This window comes from Polypterus senegalus, chromosome 11, assembly GCF_016835505.1.
Source record: "Polypterus senegalus isolate Bchr_013 chromosome 11, ASM1683550v1, whole genome shotgun sequence".
Classification (NCBI taxonomy): domain Eukaryota; kingdom Metazoa; phylum Chordata; class Cladistia; order Polypteriformes; family Polypteridae; genus Polypterus; species Polypterus senegalus.
Genome location: NC_053164.1, coordinates 16765691 through 16789958, shown reverse-complemented (window position 1 = coordinate 16789958; position 24268 = coordinate 16765691). Strand labels below are relative to the sequence as shown.

At 42.0% G+C, this 24268-nt stretch overlaps 1 protein-coding gene across 2 annotated transcripts in view; it reads right to left on the bottom strand.

Moving 5' to 3' along the window:
- six5 (SIX homeobox 5) overlaps nucleotides 1-22363 on the bottom strand; it is a 58800-nt gene extending 36437 nt beyond the window's left edge. For both annotated transcript variants that reach the window (XR_005635502.1, XM_039768093.1), the window contains exons 1-2: nucleotides 20664-22363; nucleotides 1722-3220 (exon numbers count right to left, since the gene is read on the bottom strand). Coding sequence is in view for 1 of the 2 variants with exons in the window: in XM_039768093.1 (XP_039624027.1) it covers nucleotides 1722-3220; nucleotides 20664-21370 (2206 nt within the window). In the remaining variant the exon portion in view is untranslated. The remainder of the gene's footprint in view (nucleotides 1-1721; nucleotides 3221-20663) is intronic.
- Between the last annotated feature and the right edge of the window lie 1905 nt (nucleotides 22364-24268).

The following is a 24268-nucleotide window of genomic DNA, read 5'->3' as shown; positions in this document are numbered from 1 at the left end:
TGGCACTGCTCTGGAGTGATTCGAGTCCTATCTCACAGATAGGGCTGAGTATGTGGTCCTTGGGGATGCTAAATCTCGTACCCACACTGTCACCTGTGGGGTCCCACAAGGATTAGTCCTTGGGCTGAACCTTTTTAACATTTATCTGCTATCCCTGGGTCACATCATCAGCAGGCATGGAGTTTCATTCCATTGCTATGCTGGTGATACGCAGCTCTATGTGAGACTGGATTCGACTTCTCTCACACCTCCATCAGCCCTTTCCTCCTACTTGGATGAGATTGAGGCCTGGATGTCCAAGAACTTCCTTAAGCTGAACAGCACCAAAACTGAAGCTCTTTTAATTGGTACCCCCGCCATCAACTTCATTCCTCTGTAAATTGCATTTCTTTTTCTGGCCATACCATTACTTTCTCCCCTTCTCTTACTATTTTGGCTGTCAAATTAGACTCCCATCTGTCATTTGATACACATGTTCATCACCTCTGTGAAATTGCATTCCTTCATCTCCCAAACATCTCTGTCCAACTCCAAACTCCATCCCTGCCTTTCCCTTTGTGATAGTGAAATTGCTGGTTCATGCCTATGCTTCCTCCAGGCTGGGCTATCGTAATGCACTCCTCATCGGGATCCCCAGCAAGAGCCTTCAAAAGCTCCAACAAATTCAAAATAGTGCTGCAAGGATCCTGATGCAGAAATATGAACATATCTCACCAATCCTTCCGTCACTTCATTGGCTCCCTAATTCACCTCCGTATTGAGTACAAACTCTGTCTGCTCACTCATCAGTGTATCCATGGAAATGCTCCACAATATCTTAAGGAACTCCTTATATTGCAATCCACTACAAGAAACCTTCGTCTTGCAAATACCTACCACCTTCGCCCCCTATGGGTGACCGAGCCTTTGCAGTCGCTGCTCCACGGCCCTGGAATGCCCTACCAGAGAACCTGAGGACACAGCAGACTGTGAGCTGTTTTAAAAAACAGCTAAAGACTTGTTATTTAGGAAAGCATATTAACAGGAATGCCACTAATTATTGTTGTTTTTATCTTTGTTAAATTTCTTTAATGTAGCACTTTGAGATTTACTACAAATGTAAAGTGCCTTATAAATAAAATGAATTATTATTATTATTACTATTATTAGAACTAACAACACAGGACAATAATAAGTAAAGTTCGTGTTTCAACCCACAGGGCAACTTTGATGGCTCTGAAACCAACTTTGAATTCTTATCATCATCCTGAAAGGAGCTATAAACAAGTAAACCTTCATGTCGAAACTATCCATCCATCCATTTTCAAATCTGCTTTATCCCGAGTGGTGTCACGGGGGAACCAGAGACCATCCCAGAAAGCAGAGGTCTCAAGGGAGGAGCACCTCATGTCAAACACAGACAGGGGGCCAATTTATCATCTCCAATTCACCTGACCAGAATGTCTGCGGACTGTGAGAGGAAACTGGAACACCCGGAGGAAGCCCCAAAGGGAGAACATGCTAACTCCACACAGAGAGGATCTGGGGATGTGAACCGTGGTCTCCTTACTGCAGGGCAACTAAACAAATGTGTGGTATTCTCATCATCTAGCGAAAAAGGCCTGGATTAGAAAACCAACAGGTCTTCACATTGATGCAGAACCGATGGAGGACAAGTTAAAACAAATATGGAGAGCACTAAGCATTCCTGCTCAATCACCATAAAACACATTGAAACTGACCTGGAGCAGCTGCAGGTAGCTGGAAGATGCCACCCGAGTTGATGAGTTGTACCCCTGCAGTGGTGCAGCCCATGCTTCCGCCATTTTGTGCCACAGGAGGGCTACTAGGAAACTGGATGGCGTTAGGCTGGCTGGTCTTGACAGCACTGTTGTTGCCATTATTTACACTTGTGAGTATCTGGAACGTCCCTGGTACTGTTTGTGAACTGGGTACCACTTGTGGCAGAGGAGGTGGGCAGGGTGAAACCACCTGAGCAGACAGTGGCACAATCTGTGCAGTAGGGTTCACATTTGGTGAAGCATGCCCTGGCTGCGAAAGGGGAACGACTTGAGTTGGGGAAGAGATGGGGATGATCTGAGGCGCGGGCAACTGGGATAGAGTCTGTACTGTCTGCAGCCCCTGTGGAGTCTGGATGACCTGCTGAACAGTCAGTGGTGGAGCTGGTGAGGTCCCAACTTGGGAGATATGGGGCAGAGCTGCCGAGGTCACCACCTGTTGCTGAGGAATTCCCTGTGGAAGCTGAAAAGCTGGAGCAGTCTGGTTAAGTTGGGTTGTAACTGGGGAGACTGGCACAAGTTGCGGACATGTGGTTCCCTGCGACGACGGGGCTTGGATGACTTGGGACACGGGGATTCCTGGGATCGAAGGCACAACCTGTGGCAAGGCCAAGACTTGTGGAGCAGAAGCGAGATGATTTGCAGAAGATGTTAACACTGTTGCCTGTTGCTGGGAAGGCAGTGGGACCACCTGGCTTGTCTGCAAGGTTGGGGTGGAAGGGGACCCCGAATGTAATGCCTGCTGCTCATCTACTCTAAATTCTCCGGGTACACCTGGAATAGTCAGTGTTGTCCCTTGTTGGTTAAACACCACTGAGGAGGTTGTGCTGGGGGTGGGACAAGTCTCCATAGTGGGCTGCAAGCTTTCAATCTTGAGGTCCATGCCATTCGAGGCCCCCAGATTAGAAGTGTTCCCAAAACCCAAGGACGTCGGCATTGACTGTTCATCATCTTCACTCTTTCCAACCCCATCTTCAGCTGCTGGAAGAGACAATGTGGAGCTGCCCGTATTCACAATGATGGTTGGCAGAATGGACGCAACAGCAGGGTCTTTCTGTTCTATATTGTTGGCCTGCTGAGTGCCAGTTGGGGGCTTGCTTCCAATGACTGTTGAGCCAGTTACTAATAGAGGAGGATTGCTGCTGACAGGGCTAAGTGTAATAGTTTGTCCATCACTAAACGTCAACCCATTGATGATCACCCGGCCATTAGAGGCCTGCACTAGAGATCCCCCATTGAAGAGAAACGGCTGCGTGTTGGCATTGATCAAACTACCGTTTAGAAGCATAGAGCTGGACGTGCTGCATGGGGTGCTTGTTGTCGAAAGGAGGATATTGTTGTTTATAGTGCCGTGATCCTCTTGACTGACCGGGGTCAGATGAGCGGAATCTTCAAGTCCTCTGGTGGAGTCATCCGACTCGCTACGATTGCCATCAGACTCACTGTGAGAGGGATACAAGAAGAAACAAACAATCAAGAGTTTTTGTTTTTCACATTACCTTTTCCATACTAAAGTTTAAGTCTTTTAAAGAGACCCATGAATGAGAAGATATTCAAATCTGGTGACAAAGAGGATCCCAAAGGCGTACAACAAGAAAAAGCCGAGTGAAGGATCAGAAGCTTGCAAAGCTAAAACAAAAAACAAACTCACTCAGAATAACACGAGAGATGTCTGGAGATGGACTGGACCTAATCACTGGACTTGAGCAATCCAGGGATCAGGTGCTAAAAGGGGAGTGTGGACCAAGCTTATTACAGTTTTGCCTTTTTATATAAGTTCTTATTTCTACTAGGGGGCTTTGCCCCCTGCTCGCTTCACTCATGTTGTGAAGAGGGGGGCTGATCGCACCCCAAGGAGACGGGGTCGCTCTTCCGACACCCCCTCTTAAAATGGCAGCGGCTGCTGCGCCACGTGATTTGCATCTCACCCCGCACACTTCTGTCATATCACCTTTGTCCATATATTCAATCTCTTTTCGCTTTTACCTTTTTGTCAATATCATATTGAATTTTGATTCCGTGTTTGGAATTGCATTGTGACAACGCAACGTATAACTGAATGAATTTCGTTCGTTTCTCTCTACAATAAATGTGTCTGACATAACCATGCAGGACTTTTCCAAATCTCTTGTCTCGCGGGGGCTTCCAGCCCCGGGCGTGGTTACATCGCTTGGCACGAAGACTCGTCTCGCGGGACGTGAAAGTGTCTCTCTGAAACAATCGCATCACGTCTCGTCTCCTTCCAAGATTTTATTTTATAATAGAGAGATATTTTTTCTGATCTTACTTGGGAATTCAGTTTAGTTTTAGTTTTCCTTTATCGTGTATTTTTTAGCTTAAATTTTGTATTTATTTCACAAATTTCTTTTTTATTTTTATATCTATTAGTTTCAGTTTTAGTATTTCTGGCATGGAGCTACTATGGAGTTTAGTTTTTTGTCACAATCAGACAGAACTTAACAGATTTGGATAGGAGTTTAATGTTAGTGGGAGCTTACTACTCGACACTGTTTACTATCTGCTTTTGTTTTGTTTTGTCAGATAAAAACAAGCACAATCAAAACCAGATAGTGAATGTGAGCAATTATAGAAAATATTGAAAACATTTGTATATGTGATTTATGCTAAAAAAAATATGTGTTCTGACTATTGGCACTTTTTATCTTTTCCTTTTATTGTCCACAATGGGCCAATTTTGTTATGAAATTTAGGTGAATTTTAAGGCTTGAGGGTTTTTTTTTTTTACTCTAAATATCTACGAAGTGGCAGGTGAATTATTGTTAACTAAAAGCAGGCACCTGAGAAACAAACTGAAACGTGATTTTCTGTCCATACGGTTATGTCCATAAGTTTTTGTTGAGCAGCATATTCCGATTTCAGGAGTTTGAATTAAATCTTGATATAGAACAAGTGTAAAGAAAGGCGGCACAGTAAATCGCTTTCTATTCCACACGCTTTATGCGCCCGTGTTCAGCTCGCTCGGTCACCGCAAACGCTGTGCGTACAGCCGCCCTCCATAACCAGCCGCCGTTCACTGGGTGAATATGTGCGGGCGGCTCGTGCTGGATGACTTTCTGTTTGAGAGTTAAATGTTACAAGGGTTAAAGACTACAATATTCATTCAAAAACTATAAATATTTTTAGTAAATTATTATTTTATTTCAGTCTTTCCAGCTACTTTCATAGTTTCGTTTAGTTTTAGTTTTTCATTCTGGTTTTGTTAATTATTTTATTTCAGCTTCCGAGAATGTTTTTTAATAATAGTTTCAGTTTTGATTATGGTTTTCATTAACCATACAGTGGAACCTCGTGTTCACGAACATCTGGTTACGACCAAAAAGTTCACCAAACCTTTGCATCAGTTCACGACCACAAGACAGGTTCCCTTCCAGTTCGTACGCGCTGATGATTTCTGCACGTGTTCAGTCTCTCCCTGTTCTTTATATTGTTCTCAGTGCATCACGCAGAGGGACTCTCCCTAAAAACCGTAACCTCCTCTCAACCCAGCCGTCTCCTGTGGTATAGCGGGTCCACAGCTCCCGTCAAAAAGGCCAGTTTTAATAAATAGTCACCGCATAGCTTAGCGAGGGGGCGTGGTGGTGTGTGGCCGAAGCGGTTCCTGAGGAGTTTGTGATTTGGGCGTTTCTCACCTAAGTGCACAGGTGAGAAGTGGTGCACATACGGAATTGTTCCCAGGAGCTGCCGACTGCCACGACTACCACGTCTCTTCATAAATAGAAGCACAAGTCGGCTAAAGGGAAAAAGAAGAGAACAGGAAAGAACGGGAGGTGTAGAAAGCAGGAAGCAGGAGGAGAAAGCCGGTGCAGGATTGTGTGTTGGAGCGAGAGAGCGAGCAAGTGCAGGCTCACGTGCATCTGAGAGCGAGCGAACGAGCGAGCTGGTGAGCCTGGGTGTTTTTCTCAGTGTTATTCAATGTTTTTTTTTTTTTTTTATTTAATTTTATTACAATCAATACATAGCAATCACATTTTTACAAAAAAAAAGAATTATGCTAAGAACAGATCGATCCCCACCCTTGAGAGAGAGAGCAAGCCAAACGGTGTAAAATTTAAGGCTTTTAAAAATACCTAAATCAACAAATTCTCTGTGCTTTATAAACATTTCAAAATATTACTGATTAGATCCTGCCATGTTTTGAAAAAGTCTGCACAGATCCTCTAACTGAGTATTTGATTTTTCCAATTTTAAATAATATAACACATCAGTTTCCCACTGACTTAAAAGAGGAGAGTTTGGGTTCTTCCAGTTTATCAGAATAAGTCTGCGTGCCAAAAGTGTAGTGAATGCAATCACAATTTGTTTGTCTTTCTCCACTTTAAGACCCTCTGGAAGAACCCCAAACACAGCTGTTAATGGGTTAGGAGGGATTGTGAGTCCAAGACTGTCTGAGAGGTAATTAAACATTTTTGTCCAGAATAATGTTAATTTGGTGCAGGCCCAGAACATGTGACCTAGTGAGGCTGGGGCTTGGTTGCAACGTTCGCAGGTTGGATCATGTCCTGGAAACATTTTGGAGAGTTTTAGTCGAGACAGATGTGCTCGATATATAATTTTGAGTTGTATAATTGTATGCTTTGCACATATGGAGCTTGAGTGAATTCTCTGCATTGCTACTTTCCACTCCTTTTCTGATATATTAATTGAGAGGTCATTTTCCCAGTGTCCTCTTGGATCTTTGAAAGGAAGGGATTGTAAAAGGATTTTATATATTGTAGAGATGGAGTCTAACTCCTTGAAATTGAGCAATAATTTTTCCAGCGTGGATGAGGGTGCAAGATGAGGAAAATCTGGAAGGTTCTGTTTAACAAAGTTCCTGATTTGAAGATAGTGAAAGAAATTTGTAGCTGGAATGTTAAATTTGGAATGTAATTGTTCATAGGATGCAAAGACGTTGTCTATATAAAGATCTCTAAGCAAGTTAATTCCAAATTTTTCCAGATATTAAAACTGCATATGTTTGTGAGGGTTGAAAGAGGTGGTTCTTTTGCAGGGTGCCACAGAAAGAAGCTTCTCCGTCTTAAAATGCTTTCTACATTGGTTCCAGATTCTAAGTGAGTGGAGCACAATTGGGTTATTAGTGTATTGCCGATAACGTGTGTTTATTGGAGCACAAAGCAAGGAATACAAAGAAGTACTGCAGGATTTTACTTCTATTGCGGTCCATGCCTGTGTATGTTCTTCTATTTGTGTCCAGGTTCTTATCGACTGTATATTTGCCCAGTAATAAAACTGGAAGTTAGGTAGAGCCATGCCGCCTTCTGCCTTTTGTCTTTGTAGGGTCGCTCTTTTGATGCGTGGATGTTTAGAATTCCAAATAAATGAGGTTATTGTTGAATCTAATTGCTTAAAGAACGATTTATTAATGTATATTGGTATGTTTTGAAATAAAAAAAGGAGCTTAGGAAGAATATTCATCTTAACAGTGTTAATTCTTCCAGCTAGTGTGAGATGAAGGGTTGACCATCTATGCAAGTCTTGTTTAATTTTTTCCATGCAGACGACGAAATTTTGTTGATAAAGAGCTTTATGTTTACTTGTGATGTTTACCCGAGGTATTTAAACTGTTCTGCAATGATAAAAGGAAGGGTGTCTAATCTAATATTATATGCTTGCGAATTCACGGAAAGAGTACACTTTTATTCAGATTAATTCTGAGACCAGAGAGCTTTTGAAATTCTGTGAGTGCTGCTAAGACTGCAGGCACAGAATTTTCTGGGTCCGATATATACAGTACCATGTCATCTGCATATAATGAGATTTTCTGTTCCAGTCCTTCTCTGCTAATCCCCTTTATCTGATCAGTATTTCGACAATGTATTGCCAGTGGTTCAATGGCAATTGCAAACAGCAGTGGTGACAAAGGGCATCCTTGTCTTGTGCCACGCTCTAGTTTAAAGTAGTCTGAGCAAATGTTATTGATGCAAACTGAAGCTTCTGGGTTAGTATACAGTAATTTAATCCATGCACAAATGTTGGGCCAAACCCAAACTTCTCCAAAATAGTAAAAGGTATTTCCATTCAATCATGTCGAATGCTTTTTCTGCATCCAATGATAATAATATTTCTGGGGTGTTTGATTTAGTTGGTGAGTATATTACATTAAACAGGCGTCGAAGATTTGAAGATAAGTGTCGGCCCCTAATAAATCCAGTTTGGTCTTGTGATATTACTGAGGGAGCACTTTCTCCATCCTTCTAGCTATGATTTTAGAGAGTATTTTAACGTCGTTATTCAGAAGTGAAATTGGTCTGTATGATGCACATTGTAATAAGTCCTTATTTTGTTTTGGAAAGACAGTGATTAGTGCTTGGCGAAAGGTTTGTGGAAGAGATTGGTTATCTCTGGCTTCTGTAAATGTTGCTAATAGGAGGGGAGCTAGCTGAGCGGAGAATTTCTTGTAAAACTCTGCAGGGTAGCCGTCAGGGCCTGCTGCTTTTCCACCTTGGAGTGACTTTATAGCATCCAGTAATTCTGATAATGACAGAGGTTTATCGAGCTCCTCCACACTAATAGCGTCAATTTGTGGTATCTGTAATTTATCCAGAAATGCATTAGATTGTATATTGTCTTCTTTAAACTCAGTAGTATATAGGGATTTATAGTAGTCTCTAAAAGTGTACATTATATTTTTGTGTTCGATGATTTTATCTCCGTTCGTGTTAGTAATTACGAGATTGCGTTGCATATCTTGCTTGTGAATTTGTTGCGCTAAAAGCTTATTAGCTTTCTCTCCATGTTCATAATAATGATGTCTGGATTTGTAAATTAGTTGTTCGGTTTCTTTAGTTGTCAAGAGGTTTAATTCTGAATGTAGAGCCTGCCTCCTCTTATGTAGAGTCTCGCTTGGTAGTCTGGCATGTTCTTCATCTATTTTAGTAATTTCGCTTTTTATCTCTGCTACTTTCTTCGCTTCGGATTTATTTCTGTGGGAAAGATATGAGATAATCTGTCCTCTTAAGAAGGCCTTAAGAGTTTCCCAGAGTATTCCTGCAGAGATCTCAGGGGATGTATTTGTCTCTAGAAAGAATTCAATTTGTTTGGATATAAATTCAGTACAATTCTCGTCAGCTAATAGAAGCGGATTGAGGCCCCATCTGCGGGGTGAGTGTATGGGGCTTAGTAATTTCAGCTCCAAGATCATCGGAGCATGGTCTGAAATAACAATAGCATCGTATTTACAAGATTTAATCTTAGGCAAGAAGTTATTATCTATAAAGAAGTAATCAATCCTTGAGTAGCAATGATGTACTGGTGAGTAGAAAGAATATGTTCTTGAATTTGGGTTTAAAAACCTCCAGGGATCTGATAAGTTGTGATCAGTTATAAACTTTGTAATTATCTTTGCGGTGTTAGTTGCGTTCCCCTGTGGAGGAAGTCTTATCTAAAAGTGGATTTAGAACACAATTAAAGTCCCCAGCCATTATAAGTTTATGAGTGTTCAGATTGGGAATGGATGCAAATAAATTTTGTATAAATTCCTTATCATCAACATTAGGTGCATAAACATTTATCAAAATCATTTTACAGTTAGATAAGTCTCCCATGACCATCACATATCTCCCTTCAGGATCCAATACTACATCTGATGCTACAAATGGTACTGTTCTATGTATGAGAATTCCCACCCCTCTAGTTTTCTTTGTAAAACTAGAATGGAACATTTGGCCAGTCCAGTCTTTTGCAGCCGGAACTGATCCTTACTTAGTAAGTGGGTTTCCTGTAAAAATACTATTTTAGCATTTAGACCTGTTAGGTGAGAAAGTACTTTCTTTCTCTTTAATTCGTGATTCAGGCCTTTAACATTCCAGCTTACGAGTTAACTGTCCCATCATGGAGACACTGATTCTGAGTTTTTGGTGTCATATTATAGTCTTAACTGGAAGTGAAATAGTTTAGGTCTTAATTTCCTATTCCCCCAAGAGTTGTTGCCATGCAGCTTATTATTACGTTGATAGTTATAATTATAAAGATTGAGATGATAGATTAGATATAGATCAAGCCTGCTCTCTTTCTCTTCCCCTTAACCCCCACCCTCCTTTTTGCCTCCCCAGGTGAGGCTAAAACCCACTTCATGCAGTCCCAGTCCTCTGACATACCCAGAGACAGAGCACGTCCAAAGCACATCAAGCCCCATGCAGTGGCGCTTTAAGGTTAAAAGATAGAGATATCTGTTACCAATATAGTCTTTAAAAGAGGAAAAATAAAAAAAAAGAAAAGAATTTTGCACTTATATATATATATATATATATATATATATATATATATATATATATATATATATATATATATATACATATATACATATATACATATATATATATATATATACATATATACATATACATATATATATATATATATATATATACATACATATATACATATATATATATATATATATATATATATATATACATATATATATATACATATATATATACATATACATATACATATATATATATATATATATATATATATATATATATATATATACACATACACATACACACATATATACATACACATACATATAATCTTCATCAATTTTAGTGCATTAAGATGATATCCCTAGATAATAAACCCAGGTGATGGTGTTAAAGATGTGTCCAAAACAAGCATAACAAGTCTTAATGCAGTAATAGCAATAACAGCAAACCAAGGGTATGATATTGAACAGTCTCATTTAGGGTACACATGAAATAATTAGAAAAGAAAAAAGAGGAGGAAAACGTAATTAAGCACAATAAAACATAAACATTTAGCCCTAGTAATACTAAGTAATAATAAGTAATAAGTAAGTAATAATAATAATAAGTAAGTAATAATAAGAATATGAGAATATATGCTGATAAAAAAAACCCGTATTTTAAAACAAATAGATCAGACAGTAGATTATTAATCCTAGCGTTATCATTTACCGCCATGACTCACAATTATGTATCAGAATAGTCCCGGGATCAGCTTTCTTAACTCATTTTCTGCCTCCTCCTTGCTAGCGAAGACATAGAAATGACCCTGCCATTCCACTTTCAGTTTTGCCGGATACAGGAGGCCGTATTTGACATTGGCTTGCCGTAGCCGCTGTTTAATATTATAGAAGGCGGCGCTTAATAGCTGTTGCTGGAGAGAAGTCCGGGAAGACGCTAATGTGGCAGTCTTCATATATAATATCTTCCTTTTTTTTCCTGAGGAGTTCCATCACCTCTAACTTAAATGATAATCGCTTCAAAACGAACTATAAAAGATCTTGGTCGGGTCTGACGGTGTTTGATCGCGCTGACGCGTAAGCCGCTGCTATCTCAGATTCTGCTTTAAAGTCGCCCCGATTATTTTAGAAAAAAGTTCAGTTGCGAATTTCACCGGGTTTAAACTTTCTCGATTCTCCGGCAGGCCTTCAATTCTGACATTATACCTTCTATTCCCATCTTCTAAAGCAGCCAGTCTGTCTCCAAGTTTTTCACATTCCGAACTGACATTTACTGCTCTTTCCTCGGCACAGGCAGCTAGATGTTCGGCTATTTCGATCCGATTCGTGAATGTCTCACTAAGATGCTCCAATCAATCAGCAAGCGTGCTCAGTTTAACTGAGTTTTTCTCAATGCGCTCTTCGATTTTACCCAGCACCTGTCGAAGTTCAAGTTGTACCTCTTGGCGCAGCCTTTCATTTGCCTGTTGGATTTCCTGTTTTAATTCCTGTTTCAGTCTCTCAAGTGCCTTTGCCGTTGCTTTCTCATTAGCCTTCTCTTTTTTTATATCTTGCCTGAGCTCAGCGAGCAACACTTTCAGTTCAGATAGCTGAAATGTGCCTTCTTGTGCCGTAGATGAAGCAGCAGACTCTGCTGAAGCCGGTGTCCCCGCTGCTCCAGTCCCGCGTAATTGCGTAACTGAAGCCGCGGACCTCCCGGCCTTTTCCAGTTTCAGGTAATCCTCTCCAATCGGCGAGCTATCCACATCTGCATTCACGATCGCACCTTCGCCCCTTTTCGCTCTCAGCCGGTGACGATGTAGCGGACCGTGGTCCCGAGGAGTCTGTACTTTCGCCCATCTGATCCAGGTCTGTCTCTGAGAGGCCGTATCTCGAACTAGGGCTTGCTGATCGCAGCTTGGATGTAGCTTTAGTCTTCGATTCTTTCGGACCCCCCTTCTTGTTGGCCATGTTTATATGTGTTTACATATACTGTAGCGGTCCCTCTCGGGTTGAATAAATACAGGATATCTCAGAATAATAAGCAAATAATATGAAAAAGAGCACCACTGCTAGCGGAGCTCCACTTCAGACGTCCATCTCTCGCATCGGACGAGACCAACATTATTCAATGTTTTTAACATTTAGTTTACTATTACACTGTGCATTCTATGGTATAATTAACTATTTTTGAGCTTAAAAATCTTTAATGATGACACTGCTATTGTGGGCTGCATCAGGTGTGGGCAGGAGGAGGAGTACAGAAAGTTAATCAAAGACTTTGTTAAATGATGCGACTCAAACCACTTACACCATAACACCAGCAAGACCAAGGAGCTGGTGGTGGATTTTAGGAGGCCCAGGCCCCTCATGGACCCTGTGATCATCAGAGGTGACTGTGCAGAGGGTGCAGACCTTTAAATATCTGGGAGTGCAGCTGGATGACAAATTGGACTGGACTGCCAATACTGATGCTCTGTGCAAGAAAGGTCAGAGCAGACTATACTTTCTGAGAAGGTTGGCATCCTTCAACATCTGCAGTAAGATGCTGCAGATGTTCTACCAGACGGTTGTGGCGAGTGCCCTCTTCTACGGTGGTGTGCTGGGGAGGCATCATAAAGATGAAAGACGCCTCACGCCTGGACAAACTTGTTAAGAAGGCAGGCTCCATTGTAGGATTAAAGTTGGACAGTTTAATATCTGTGGCAGAGCGACGGGCATTAAGCAAACTCCTGTCAATCGTGAAGAATCCACTGCATCCACTGAACAGGATCATCTCCAGGTAGAGGAGTAGCTTCAGTGACAGACTGAGGAGATCGTTCCTCCCCCACACTATGCGACTCTTCAATTCCACCCGGGGGAGTAAATGCTAACATTAATTTTATTTTTATTTTTCTCATTTTTATTACTATTTAATTTAATATTGTTTCTTTGTATCAGTATACTGCTGCTGGATTATGTGAATTTCCCCTTGGGATTAATAAAGTATCTATCTAAAGAAAATATATTTACAAACAGTTCGTACAGTCTGGAACAGATTAATTGTATTTAGATACAACCCTATAGGGAAAATTACTTTGGGTCACGACCAGAGTTTTAGAGAGTTTTATGAATCTGCTGTATGCCATGTTAACATTCTGCAATAATATTACACACAGGTTGATTTTCTTAAACATCCCACCAACTGGAGTTTTTGGATTTTCCTGCCCTCCCTGCCTGTCAGACCATAGATAGTAGGGAGCAGGTTGAGGAGACCCTGGAGAGGTGGAGATATGCTTTAGAGGCGAGAGGAATGAAGTTCAGTAGGACTACCAAGACAGAATACATGTGTGTGAATGAGATGGAGGTCAGTTGAATGGTGAGGATGAGGGAGTAGAGTTGGCGAAGGTGGATGAGTTTAAATACTTGGGATCAACAGTACAGAGTAATGGGGATTGTGGAAGAGAATTGAAGAGAGTGCAGGCAGGGTGGAGTGGGTGGAGAAGAGTGTCAGGAGTGAATGGTGACAGACGGATATCAGCAAGAGTGAAAGGGAAGGTCTACAGGACAGTAGTGAGACCAGCTATGTTATATGGGCTGTAGACGATGGCACTGACCAGAAAACAGGAGACAGAGCTGGAGGTGGCAGAGTTAAAGATGCTAAGATTGGCATTGGGTGTGACGAGGATGGACAGGATTAGAAATGAGGACATTAGAGAGTCAGTTCAGGTGGGATGGTTGGGAGACAAAGTCAGAGAGGCGAGATTGTGTTTGTTTGGACATGTGCAGAGGAGAGATGCTGGGTATATTGGGAGAAAGATGCTAAGGATAGAGCTGCCAGGGAAGAGGAAAAGAGGAAGGACTAAGAGAAGGTTTATGGATGTGGTGAGAGAAGACATGAAGGTGATGGGTGTGACAGAGCAAGATGACGAGGACAGGAAGATATGGAAAAGATGATCCACTGTGATAACCCCTAACGGGAGCAGCCGAAAGAAGAACAAGAGATTGATGTTGCGATGAACGACATGGAAAGAGTGTGTTGGATATTATTCAAAGAAGTAATTTTTTCAGGAGGGATAAAGGTCTAAATTTAAAAGAAATTGTGAAAAATGTAGAAGTTTAAGGAACTGGGTTGCAACAGGAGTCTCAAAGAGCACTTTTTGGATTTACATTTGGAGTTTTTCCCTTTAAAATCTTGGAGTGATGGGTGACGAGCAGGGTTGAACAATTCCATCAGGATATCAAGGAGATGGAAAGAAGGTACAAGGGATGTTGGGATGTTAGTATGATGGTGGTCTACTGTGGGATGAAACACAGGGAAAGAATAAAAAAAGAAAAATGTGCACAAATGATGGCCACACAAAGGGGCTGCGGAGTTGGGACACAAAACCTTTGAATGATGACTCCCCAGTTTTTGCCACCACCGACTCCTCGAAGACTTGTGTATTTATTATGCTGACTGAAAGCACAGAAGATGCAGGGCACTTCATCACTGTCATTTCCCTGGGGATCAATAAAGTATCTACAGTATGTATTTATCTATCTTGTGAATCACTTATAGCACCCTAACCTGTTAAAGTTTGGGTTTAAAGGCTGAAGGGAAGCCACTGTGGCTTTATAAATATTATTTACCAGTAACGGCACACTGCTATAACGATAACGTGCAGTGAATACACTTGACGTGAGCATTCCTAGTGTTCCTCCTCTTTCTCTGTACGTTTACCATTCGTTTGCTCAGAGGTTGATGCGCCTGCTGCTTCGTGAGCAGCTCTTCTTTTCTCCACCCTAGCGGCCCGCTTCTTCTCTTCTTTCATTGGTATCTTTATGCGTTAAAAATGATTAAGTCAGTTTTTGTGTTTTAATTAATTTTTCACTTAAGCTGGCACTTAAGTGTTCAATCTGCCTTAAGAATGATTTAAGATATGAAATGGTAGGCAAAGTGATGGCGAAGGTGGTAGGGAATGAGAACGACGCCCGTACCGTAGCTGCTGGCCACTGCCAAGAGTTGATTCTACAATAAAATAAAATAAAAAGAGTAATAAAAATCATCACCCCGAAAGTGGATAGTAGACGTCACATAGTATATGTGTACCAAATTTCAGGTCAATAGTTCAAACAGTTTGCGAGCTACAGGTGCTTTAAAATCCTGGACAGACAAACACGGTAGCGCATTATATATAAAGACTGAAGAAGTTACAAACATTGGGTACCACTGAATAAAAGATGAAACTTAAAAATTAAAAAGAGGCAAAATTTTTATCAAAAGGCTGGAAGAATGAAATAGTTGAAAATTAGTAAATGTGAAATTGAAAATTTGAATATTACAATTTACATTTAGCCGGATTGGTACATTTTTTCCAATTCAGACTCCGATAACCACTTTCGACTCTGACTCCGCAGACCTGCCACCACCAAAGTTTTGAAAGAAAAACCAAGTTTGAAAAGTTAAATGTAAGTCGATGAATGTGTATTGGCGTTTTCCTTACATATGTTTAAAAATATTAGATTGACTAAAGATTTTCATGTTAAACTGATTTGGAACAATATTATATACACAAATTAAGATGGCTAAGAGAATGTCGGGTTATATAGCACACTGATGTGTGGAGTACAAGTCACAGGAGGTTTAACACACACTGGTGAGACCTCATATGAAGTTCTCGGTGGAGTGTTGGTCTCCAGACTATAAAAAGGACAAAGCAGCACAAGAAAAAGTCCAGAGAAGAACAACTTGGCTGATTCAGGGCCTACAGGGGATGAGCGATGAGGAAAACTTAAAAGAGCTGAGCCTTTACAGTTTGAGGAAAAGAGTAAGCAACTGGGTCAGAGTAAAAAACTGCAGCCCTCCAGGACCGTGATTGAGGACCATTAGTACATTTTTTATTTTTATATTGTATATACACACACACACTGTATATAGGGTGTCAAGGTGGCGCAGTGGTAGCGCTGCTGCCTCACAGTTAGGAGACCCGGGTTTGCTTCCTGGGTCCTCCCTGTATGGAGTTTGCATGTTCTCCCCATGTCTGCGTGGGTTTCTTTCCACAGTCCGAAGACATGCTGTTAGGTGCATTGCTGATTCTAAATTGTCGCTTGGTGTGTGGGTGTGTGTGCCCTGCCCGGGGATATTTTCCTGCCTTGTGCCTTCTGCTGACTGGGATTGGCTCCAGCAGACCCCTCGTGACCCTGTAGTTAGGATATAGTGGTTGGATAATGGATGGATATAGATATATATATATATATATATATATATATACTGCTCAAAAGAATTAAAGGAACACTTTTTTAATCAGAGTATAGCATAAAGTCAATGAAACTTATGGGATATTAATCTGGTCAGTTAAGTAGCAGAGGGGGTTGTTAATCAGTTTCAGCTGCTGTGGTGTTCATGAAATTAACAACAGATGCACTAGAGGGGTAACAATGAGATGACCCCAAAACAGGAATGGTTTAACAGGTGGAGGCCACTGACATTTTTCCCTCCTCATCTTTTCTGACTGTTTCTTCACTAGTTTTGCATTTGGCTACAGTCAGTGTCACTACTGGTAGCATGAGGTGATACCTGGACCCTACAGAGGTTGCACAGGTAGTCCAACTTCTCCAGGATGGCACATCAATATGTGTCATTGCCAGAAGGTTTGCTGTGTCTCCCTGCACAGTCTCAAGGGCATGGAGGAGATTCTAGGAGACAAGCAGTTACTCTAGGAGAGCTGGAGAGGGCCATAGAAGGTCCATAACCCATCAGCAGGACCAGTATCTACTCCTTTGTGCAAGGACAAACAGGATGAGCACTGCCAGAGCCCTACAAAATGACCTCCAGCAGGCCACTGGTGTGAATGTCTCTGACCAAACAACCAGAAAGACTTCCTGAGGGTGACCCAAGGGCCCCATGTCCTCTAATGGGCCCTGAGCTCACTGCCCAGCAGCATGCAGCTCGATTGGCATTCGCCATAGAATACCAGAATTGGCACATGCACCACTGGTGCCCTGTACTTTTACAGATGAGAGCAGGTTCACCCTGAGCACGTGACAGAAGTGAAAGGGTCTGGAGAAGCCATGGAGAACATTATGCTGCCTGTAACATCATTCAGCATGAGCAGTTTGGTGGTGGGTTAATGATTGTCTGGGGAGGCATATCCATGGAGGGTCACACAGACCGCTACAGGCTTGACAAAGGCACCTTGGCTGCCATTAGGTATCAGGATGAAATCCTTGGACCCATTGTCAGACCCTATGCTGGTACAGTGGCTCCTGGTGCACGACAATTCCTGGCCTCATGTGGTGAGAGTATGCAGGCAGTTCCTGGAGGATGAAGGAATTGATACCATTGACTGGCCACCACACTTTCCTGACCTAAATCCAATAGAACACCTCTGGGACATTATGTTTTGGTCCATCCAATGCCACCAGGTTGCACCTCAGACTGTCCAGGAGCTCAGTGATGCCCTGGTCCAGATCTAGGAGGAGATCCCCCACAACACCATCTGTCATCTCATTAGAAGCATGCACCGATGTTGTCAGGCATGTATACAAGAACACAGGGGCCATACAAAGTGCTGCGTACAATTCTGAGTTGCTGCAATTAAATTTTGGCAAAATGGACTAGCCTGCCACATAATGTTTTCACTCTGATTTTTGGGCGTCTTTGAATTCAGGGCTCTGTAGGTTGATCATTTTCATTTCCATCAAACGATGTGGCATCCTTTCGTTCCTAACACATTACCCAGTCTATATCAGTATAGATATCCAGGAGGATTTCTTTTTCCCATTGAGATCTGATGTGTTTTCAAAGTGTTCCATTAATTTTGTTGAGCAGTTTTATATCTATATCACTATATCTATATCACTATATCTATATATCACTATATCTATATCTATATCACTATATCTATCTATATCACTATATATCTCTCTCTCTCTCTCCCTCTCTATCTATTATCTATCTCTATATATATATATCTATATATATCTCTATATCTATATATATATCTATATATATATCTATATATATATCTATATATATCTATATATATATCTATATATATCTATATATATCTATATATATCTATATCTATATATCTATATATATATATATATATATAGATAGATAGATATAGATAGATAGATAGATAGATAGATAGATACTTTATTAATCCCAAGGGGAAATTCACATAATCCAGCAGCAGTATACTGATACAAAGAAACAATATTAAATTAAATAGTAATAAAATGAAAAAATTAAAATAAAATTAATGTTAGCATTTACTCCCCCGGGTGGAATTGAAGAGTCGCATAGTGTGGGGTCTCCTCAGTCTGTCAGTGGAGCAGGACAGTGACAAAAGTCTGTCACTGAAGCTACTCCTCTGCCTGGAGATGATCCTGTTCAGTGGATTCTTCATGATTGACAGGAGTCTGCTCAGCGCCCGTCGCTCTGCCACAGATGTCAAACTGTCCAACTTTAATCCTACAATAGAACCTGCCTTATATCTCTCTCTATATATATCTATCTCTATCTTTATCTATCTATATATCTATATATATAGATATAGATATATATATTAACCAACCTTGTTTTTCTAATTTATATATTGTTCCCAAAACCACAGAACCTGGGAAATAACAGTTCACTTAATTAGCCCAGGAGTCCAATAAAAAACACAAGCTGGTTGCAACAAAAACCTGCAGCCACAGTGCGCCCCCAGAGCAAAGATTGAGAATCCCTGTTCCACTCTATTTGAAATTGGAAAAAAAAATATCTAATTCTCACTTAACAGGATCTGTTCAAAACTTTTTTTTTTTTTTAATATGGGAAGATCTTATTTATAACCCGCCACAGAGGATGCACAAACCAGTGTGTTTCTTCGTGCCGGTCCCAAGCCCGGATAAATGGCGAGGGTTACGTCAGGAAGGGCATCCGGTGTAAAATTTTGCCAAATCCATATGCGGACAGATGATCCGCTGTGACAACCCCTAACGGGAGTAGCCGAACGAAGAAGATGGTAAGATCTTATTTATAAAATTTTAGAATAGACATTTATATCAGTGAAGAGGACATTCTCCCTTCTTTGCCGTTTTCAAAGCTTTGCTCTTGCTGTTGGCTCGCCACTCTTTCTCTGGGGTGGCAGTTGAATTCTGGTTTGTTGGATTTGACTCGGTTGTACCTAAGGTTATTTTCTTTAATGCACAAGTTAGACTTGATCAAATGGAACGTTATTTTCTTCAAATAAAAGAAATCTTGTTGGCAAACTAAATGATTACAGTATGCGAGCTTTCGAGGCAACTCCGGCCCCTTCTTCAAGCAGGATGTAATGTATGTGTGATATGTATTCTTGCCTGAAGAAGGTGTCGGTGTTGCCTCGAAAGCTCGCATACTGTAATCTTTTTTTAGTCAGCCAATAAAAGGTGTCATTTTGCTTGACTTCTCACTACATTCATAATGGCTAACACGGTACAACACCCTAGTACTTCAAATAAAAGAAAAATACAATTCTGCAGCCCTGTTATTGTAAAAAATTTCCGAGTTTGAATGGGTGCTATATAAATAAAATGTTGCTGACGTCACTGATCAAAAATGATCGGAACAGCCGACATTCAAAAAAAAAATCCCTAAAAACACACTCAAGGAAAACTGGAATGGAATAAAACAATGAGAGGAAACCGAGCTCTCCACAGTCCAGTCACCTACGCCTCTTGAAAGAAACCTGAGCCGAGTCGCACAGCGGCAGCTCACATTTCAAAACACTGAGGACACGCCGGCTGTTAAAAACACTCGTGTCCGGGAGTCACCGTCACATGCGGCGCTGACAGGACAGGGCAGGAGAGCCGAGGGGACGAACGACCGATGCGGCACCCACACTTTAGTGGCACCGAGAGAAGTTTGAGCGGGAGGGGCTTTAGGAATACGAACTGGCTTTTTTTTTTTTCCTTTTTAAATGTAATCAGTAAATTTTGTGAATTAATTAAAAACCGACCGCTTCGGATTTAAAAGTGGACCTGCTCGAGCGAGGTAAACTTTGGAAAAATGAACGTTTTGAATCAATAGGCGCTATGAAGAACAAAAAAAAAAGTTAAACGCGCAGCGGATTTGTGTTCTCCCTAAAGACGATCGTTTTATCCCTTCGGATAACTCAATCATTTCAAATCGTGATTTTCACAATTCACCAGGAAACGCGCTTTTGTTTCTTTACAACATGCGCCTATTCTCTTATGGAGCGCCACCGTAAAAGGTTTTCGTTTTCGCCTTTGAATGCGCAAACTACTAAATGTTTTACTTCGCACCGAACTTTTACTACCACCCGGTGAATGTAAAGCTGGAGTGCTCTTTTTTTTCGGATCACTCCCCCCTACCCCCAAAGAGTGATTCTCTACTTGGTTACTTTTTTTTGTTTAACTAATGGCCCAGGTTTAAGCCTCACTAACGATGAGACAAAAGCAGCCGCCTTTAACTCCCTTTCTCCATTATTTTATTTTTCATATATTTTTTTTTTTGATTAACATGCCGCATTTCTTGTGGCTGCAGCTTTTTTTTTCTTTCCAGAAGTTGAGGCAGTCGAGTGTTTTGTTTTACTTTGCTGGCCACTTTTGTTTTCCCTTTCCAAGGAATGAGAGTTTAAAAAATAAATTAATAACAACAACAACAACGAAAAGGGTGAAAAGGAACAAGAGAAAGTCGAAGGAAAGGAATGTGGCGGTACCACTACCTTTTACTATGAGTCCCCGATGGTGTCCGATCCCGCTGCCTTCGGTTCTTGAACCAGTTGCTGACCTGGGTCAGGGAGAGCCCGGTGAGCCTGGCCAGGTTCCGCTTCTCGTCCGGGGTCGGGTACCTGTTGCTTTTGTAACACTCCTTAAGCGCATTGCGCGACTTCTCCTTAAAGCAGTACACCGTCTCCTCGCCGTCCCAGATCGTTTTGGGAAGGGGATACTTCTTACGGAGTCGGTACTTGTCCACGGCTCCCAGTCGTCGGCCCCGAGACCTCTCCGCTTCCCGGTAGCGCGACTGCAAGTAGAGGTCCTGCAGGAAGGCATGGTTGGACGGGTGGAAAGAGTGACTCTCCAGGATGGCATAGAGTTCCTTGTACTCCTCTCGGTGAAAAGCCACCAGCGCCTTGGCCTTCAGTAAAGTCTCGTTGCCACGTTGCAGCTCCGGCGCGGCGGGGATGGTGGACAGGAATCTGCCGAGTCGCTCCACATTGCCCGCTTGGAGAAGCGCCTCACACACGCACGAGACCTGCTCGGCCGAGAAGTTCAGGCCGGAGCCCCGCAGGGTCTGCAGCAGCTGTTCGGAGGCGTCGTCCAGGGCACCCAGTTCGTCCGACGCCTTGGGACTCGGGCTGCCCAGCTCTCCTGAGCTCGTTTCGCCCGGACTCTCTTTCGGGGTTCCAGCCTCCAAAGACAAGGAAGCCATTTTCAGCCCAAGTTTTTTTTTTTTTTTTTTTTAGTTCCTCCCCTCCCTGAGTGCCTGAGCTGGAGCCGCCACTCTAACGTCACGCCCGGCCTCTGCCTTTCCCGAACTCTGACAACACCGCCAGCTTCGCTCTGGTCGAAAGGCGAAGGAAGACGCACGAAGTTTTTAATCCCAGGCGGGGTGCCCCGCGAAGGAGCAAACGGCTCAGTAAACTTTACAGAAGTCAAGAAGTCGACTCGAGTCGAGACTTCAGCCTCTCAGCGCCGATCCGTAGCTGCCTAAAAACAAAAGACAATGAAAAGTGACCGAAGCGCCAAGGTGCCAGTGTTGAAAGGGACCTTCCTAAGAAGGTTTTATTTTGGGGGGGCTTCCTACGAAACCGTAAGAGTTCGGAATCTTCAACAAATCTCGATCTCTGCTCTCATACGTGTGTCGAATAAACTGAGCAACATTTTCATATTATGTGTCATTTTTCACTTTTTAATTTTTTTTTTGTTATTTTGAGTCACGGTGCAAGGCAGTTGGTTTGTTTTGTAAAGTTCCCCGTGCAAAGCCTGTCAGTCAGTTAGGCGACAGGTTAAGGTGTCGTCATTTGAGCGGCGCAATTTATAACATTTAAGGGAGACCTCCCACCCCATTGTCAGACCCTGATGATGCTGAGTGGGCGCTGTCATCTTAGGGGCACCATTTATGAAATTTAAGCAGGACTCCCCCATCCCGTTTCCAAGTTCTGATCATACTGAGTGGTCGCCATCATCTGAGGCGTGATATTTCTGAAATTTAAGGGGTACCTCCAACCATCATCAAATACTGATGATACTGGGTGAGTGTTGTCATCTGAGGGGCTCCATTTATGAAATTTAAGCTGGACTCCCCCATCCCGTTTCCAAGTTCTGGTCATACTGAGTGGTCGCCATCAACTGAGGCGTGCCATTTCTGAAATTTAAGGGGTACCCCCTCCCATCATTAAATGCTGATGATGGTGAGTGGGTGCTGTCATCTGAGGGGCACCATTTATGAAATTTAAGCTGGACTCCCCCATCCCGTTTCCAAGTTCTGGTCACCTGAGTAGTCGCCATCAACTGAGGCGTGCCTGAAATTTAAGGGGTACCCCCTCCCATCATTAAATGCTGATGATACTGAGTGAGTGCTGTCATCTGAGGAGCTCCATTTATGATATTTAAGAGGGACCCCACTCCCATCATCAAACTCTGATAATGGTGAGTGAGTGCTGTCATCAGAGGGGTACCATTTATGAAATTTAATGATGATACTGAATTATCATCTGAGGGGCACCATTTATGAAATTTAAGCAGGACCCCGCATCCGTCATCAAACTCTTGATATGAATGCTGAGTCCATTTCTGAAATTTAAGCACTGTCATCTGAGGTTTATGAAATTTAATGGAGGGAACCGTTCAGTCGTCATTTATAAAATGTTTACACCATTTATAAAAATTTAAGCAGGACCCCCATTCCATTGTCAAACTCTGGTAATACTGAGTGGGCACCATCATCTGAAGGGTGCCGTTAATGAAAGTTAAGGGGGACCCCCTCCCATCCCATCATCAAACTCTGATGATACTGAGTGGGCACCATCATCTGAAGGGTGCTGTTAATGAAAGTTAAGGGGGACCCCCTCCCATCGTTGAACTCTGATACTGAGTGAGCACCATAGTCTGAGGGGCGCCATTTAAGAAAGTTTACAAGAAACCTCTCCCCGTCGTCAAACTCTGATGGGCGCTGTTTATGAAAGCAAATCTGTAAACCACTTGGCTTCTTAAAGTCCCCAGTAGCCTATACCTGTGTACTCAAAGGGGCGCAGTTTGTGCTACTGGAGAGGCATGCGCTCCAGACACACCACGGTCGCTGAAGTCTAATACCGCCTTCCCTGCTATGGACAATGAGGGGTGACGTCTGTCCAACTAGTCTATTATTCCAAATGGGTTCCAGTGGCACTGCCAGTCTGGGATGTTATTCGCTGTGCAGATTTCAGACGTTCTCAGAAATGTTGTTACCCTTCATGAAAAATTGCAAAAATCTACTCTATACAGTAAATATAAAAAATCCTAAGCCAAAAAGTGCAACAATTTTATGTGACGTTTTTATGTCACATTTTAAATTGGGCTTATTTTAAAACCTACATATATATGTTTGGTATCATTCTTTTCAGAGTTTATCGAACTTTAATGTGATGTTGTTAGATTTTCAGATTCTTACTCCATTTTTAAATTATAAATTAAAAAAATATCAAGAACTCGCATTCCGCGACACGAGACTTTGTGCCAAGAGATTTAACCACGCCTGGGGCCGGAAATAAAAGACAAAGAGTAGGACAGGTGAGGTACAGGCTCTTAAACGTTCAAAGTGCTGCGTGAGATGCAAGCCAGCAGCTGATTGAGCAAAGAGGAGGAAAAAAAAAAACTATTTGTTTCCTAATGTATCACCGTTTAAGAGGGGGTTTTGGAGGAGCGGCCGCATCTTCTTGGGGTGCGTTCAGACCCCCTCTTCACAACGTGAGTGGCAGAGATGCAAAGTGGCTGGCACGTAGTGCAGGCTTGGGGGTTTGGGTTGGCGAGCGAAGCCAGCAGGGGGCGAACCCCCTAGTTACAGTTTTTTTCAATCGCTAACAAGCGCTTACCCATACTTCAGATACTTTTTCTAAACTCTTAACACAGACTCACACCTACAAAACACAATTGGCCAAATGGATCATTTTCTTCTCAAAAATACATTTTGTTAAATATATACTAACTCTTCATTTCAAAATAGAACACATCTTTCTCTGCACACACTAACTTTACAAAAACACTATAAATCTGACTCAAAATGAAATTATTCTGTCAAAGAATAACACTTGTTTTCATTTCACAAGGTACATGCAGTCAATCAAAGTAC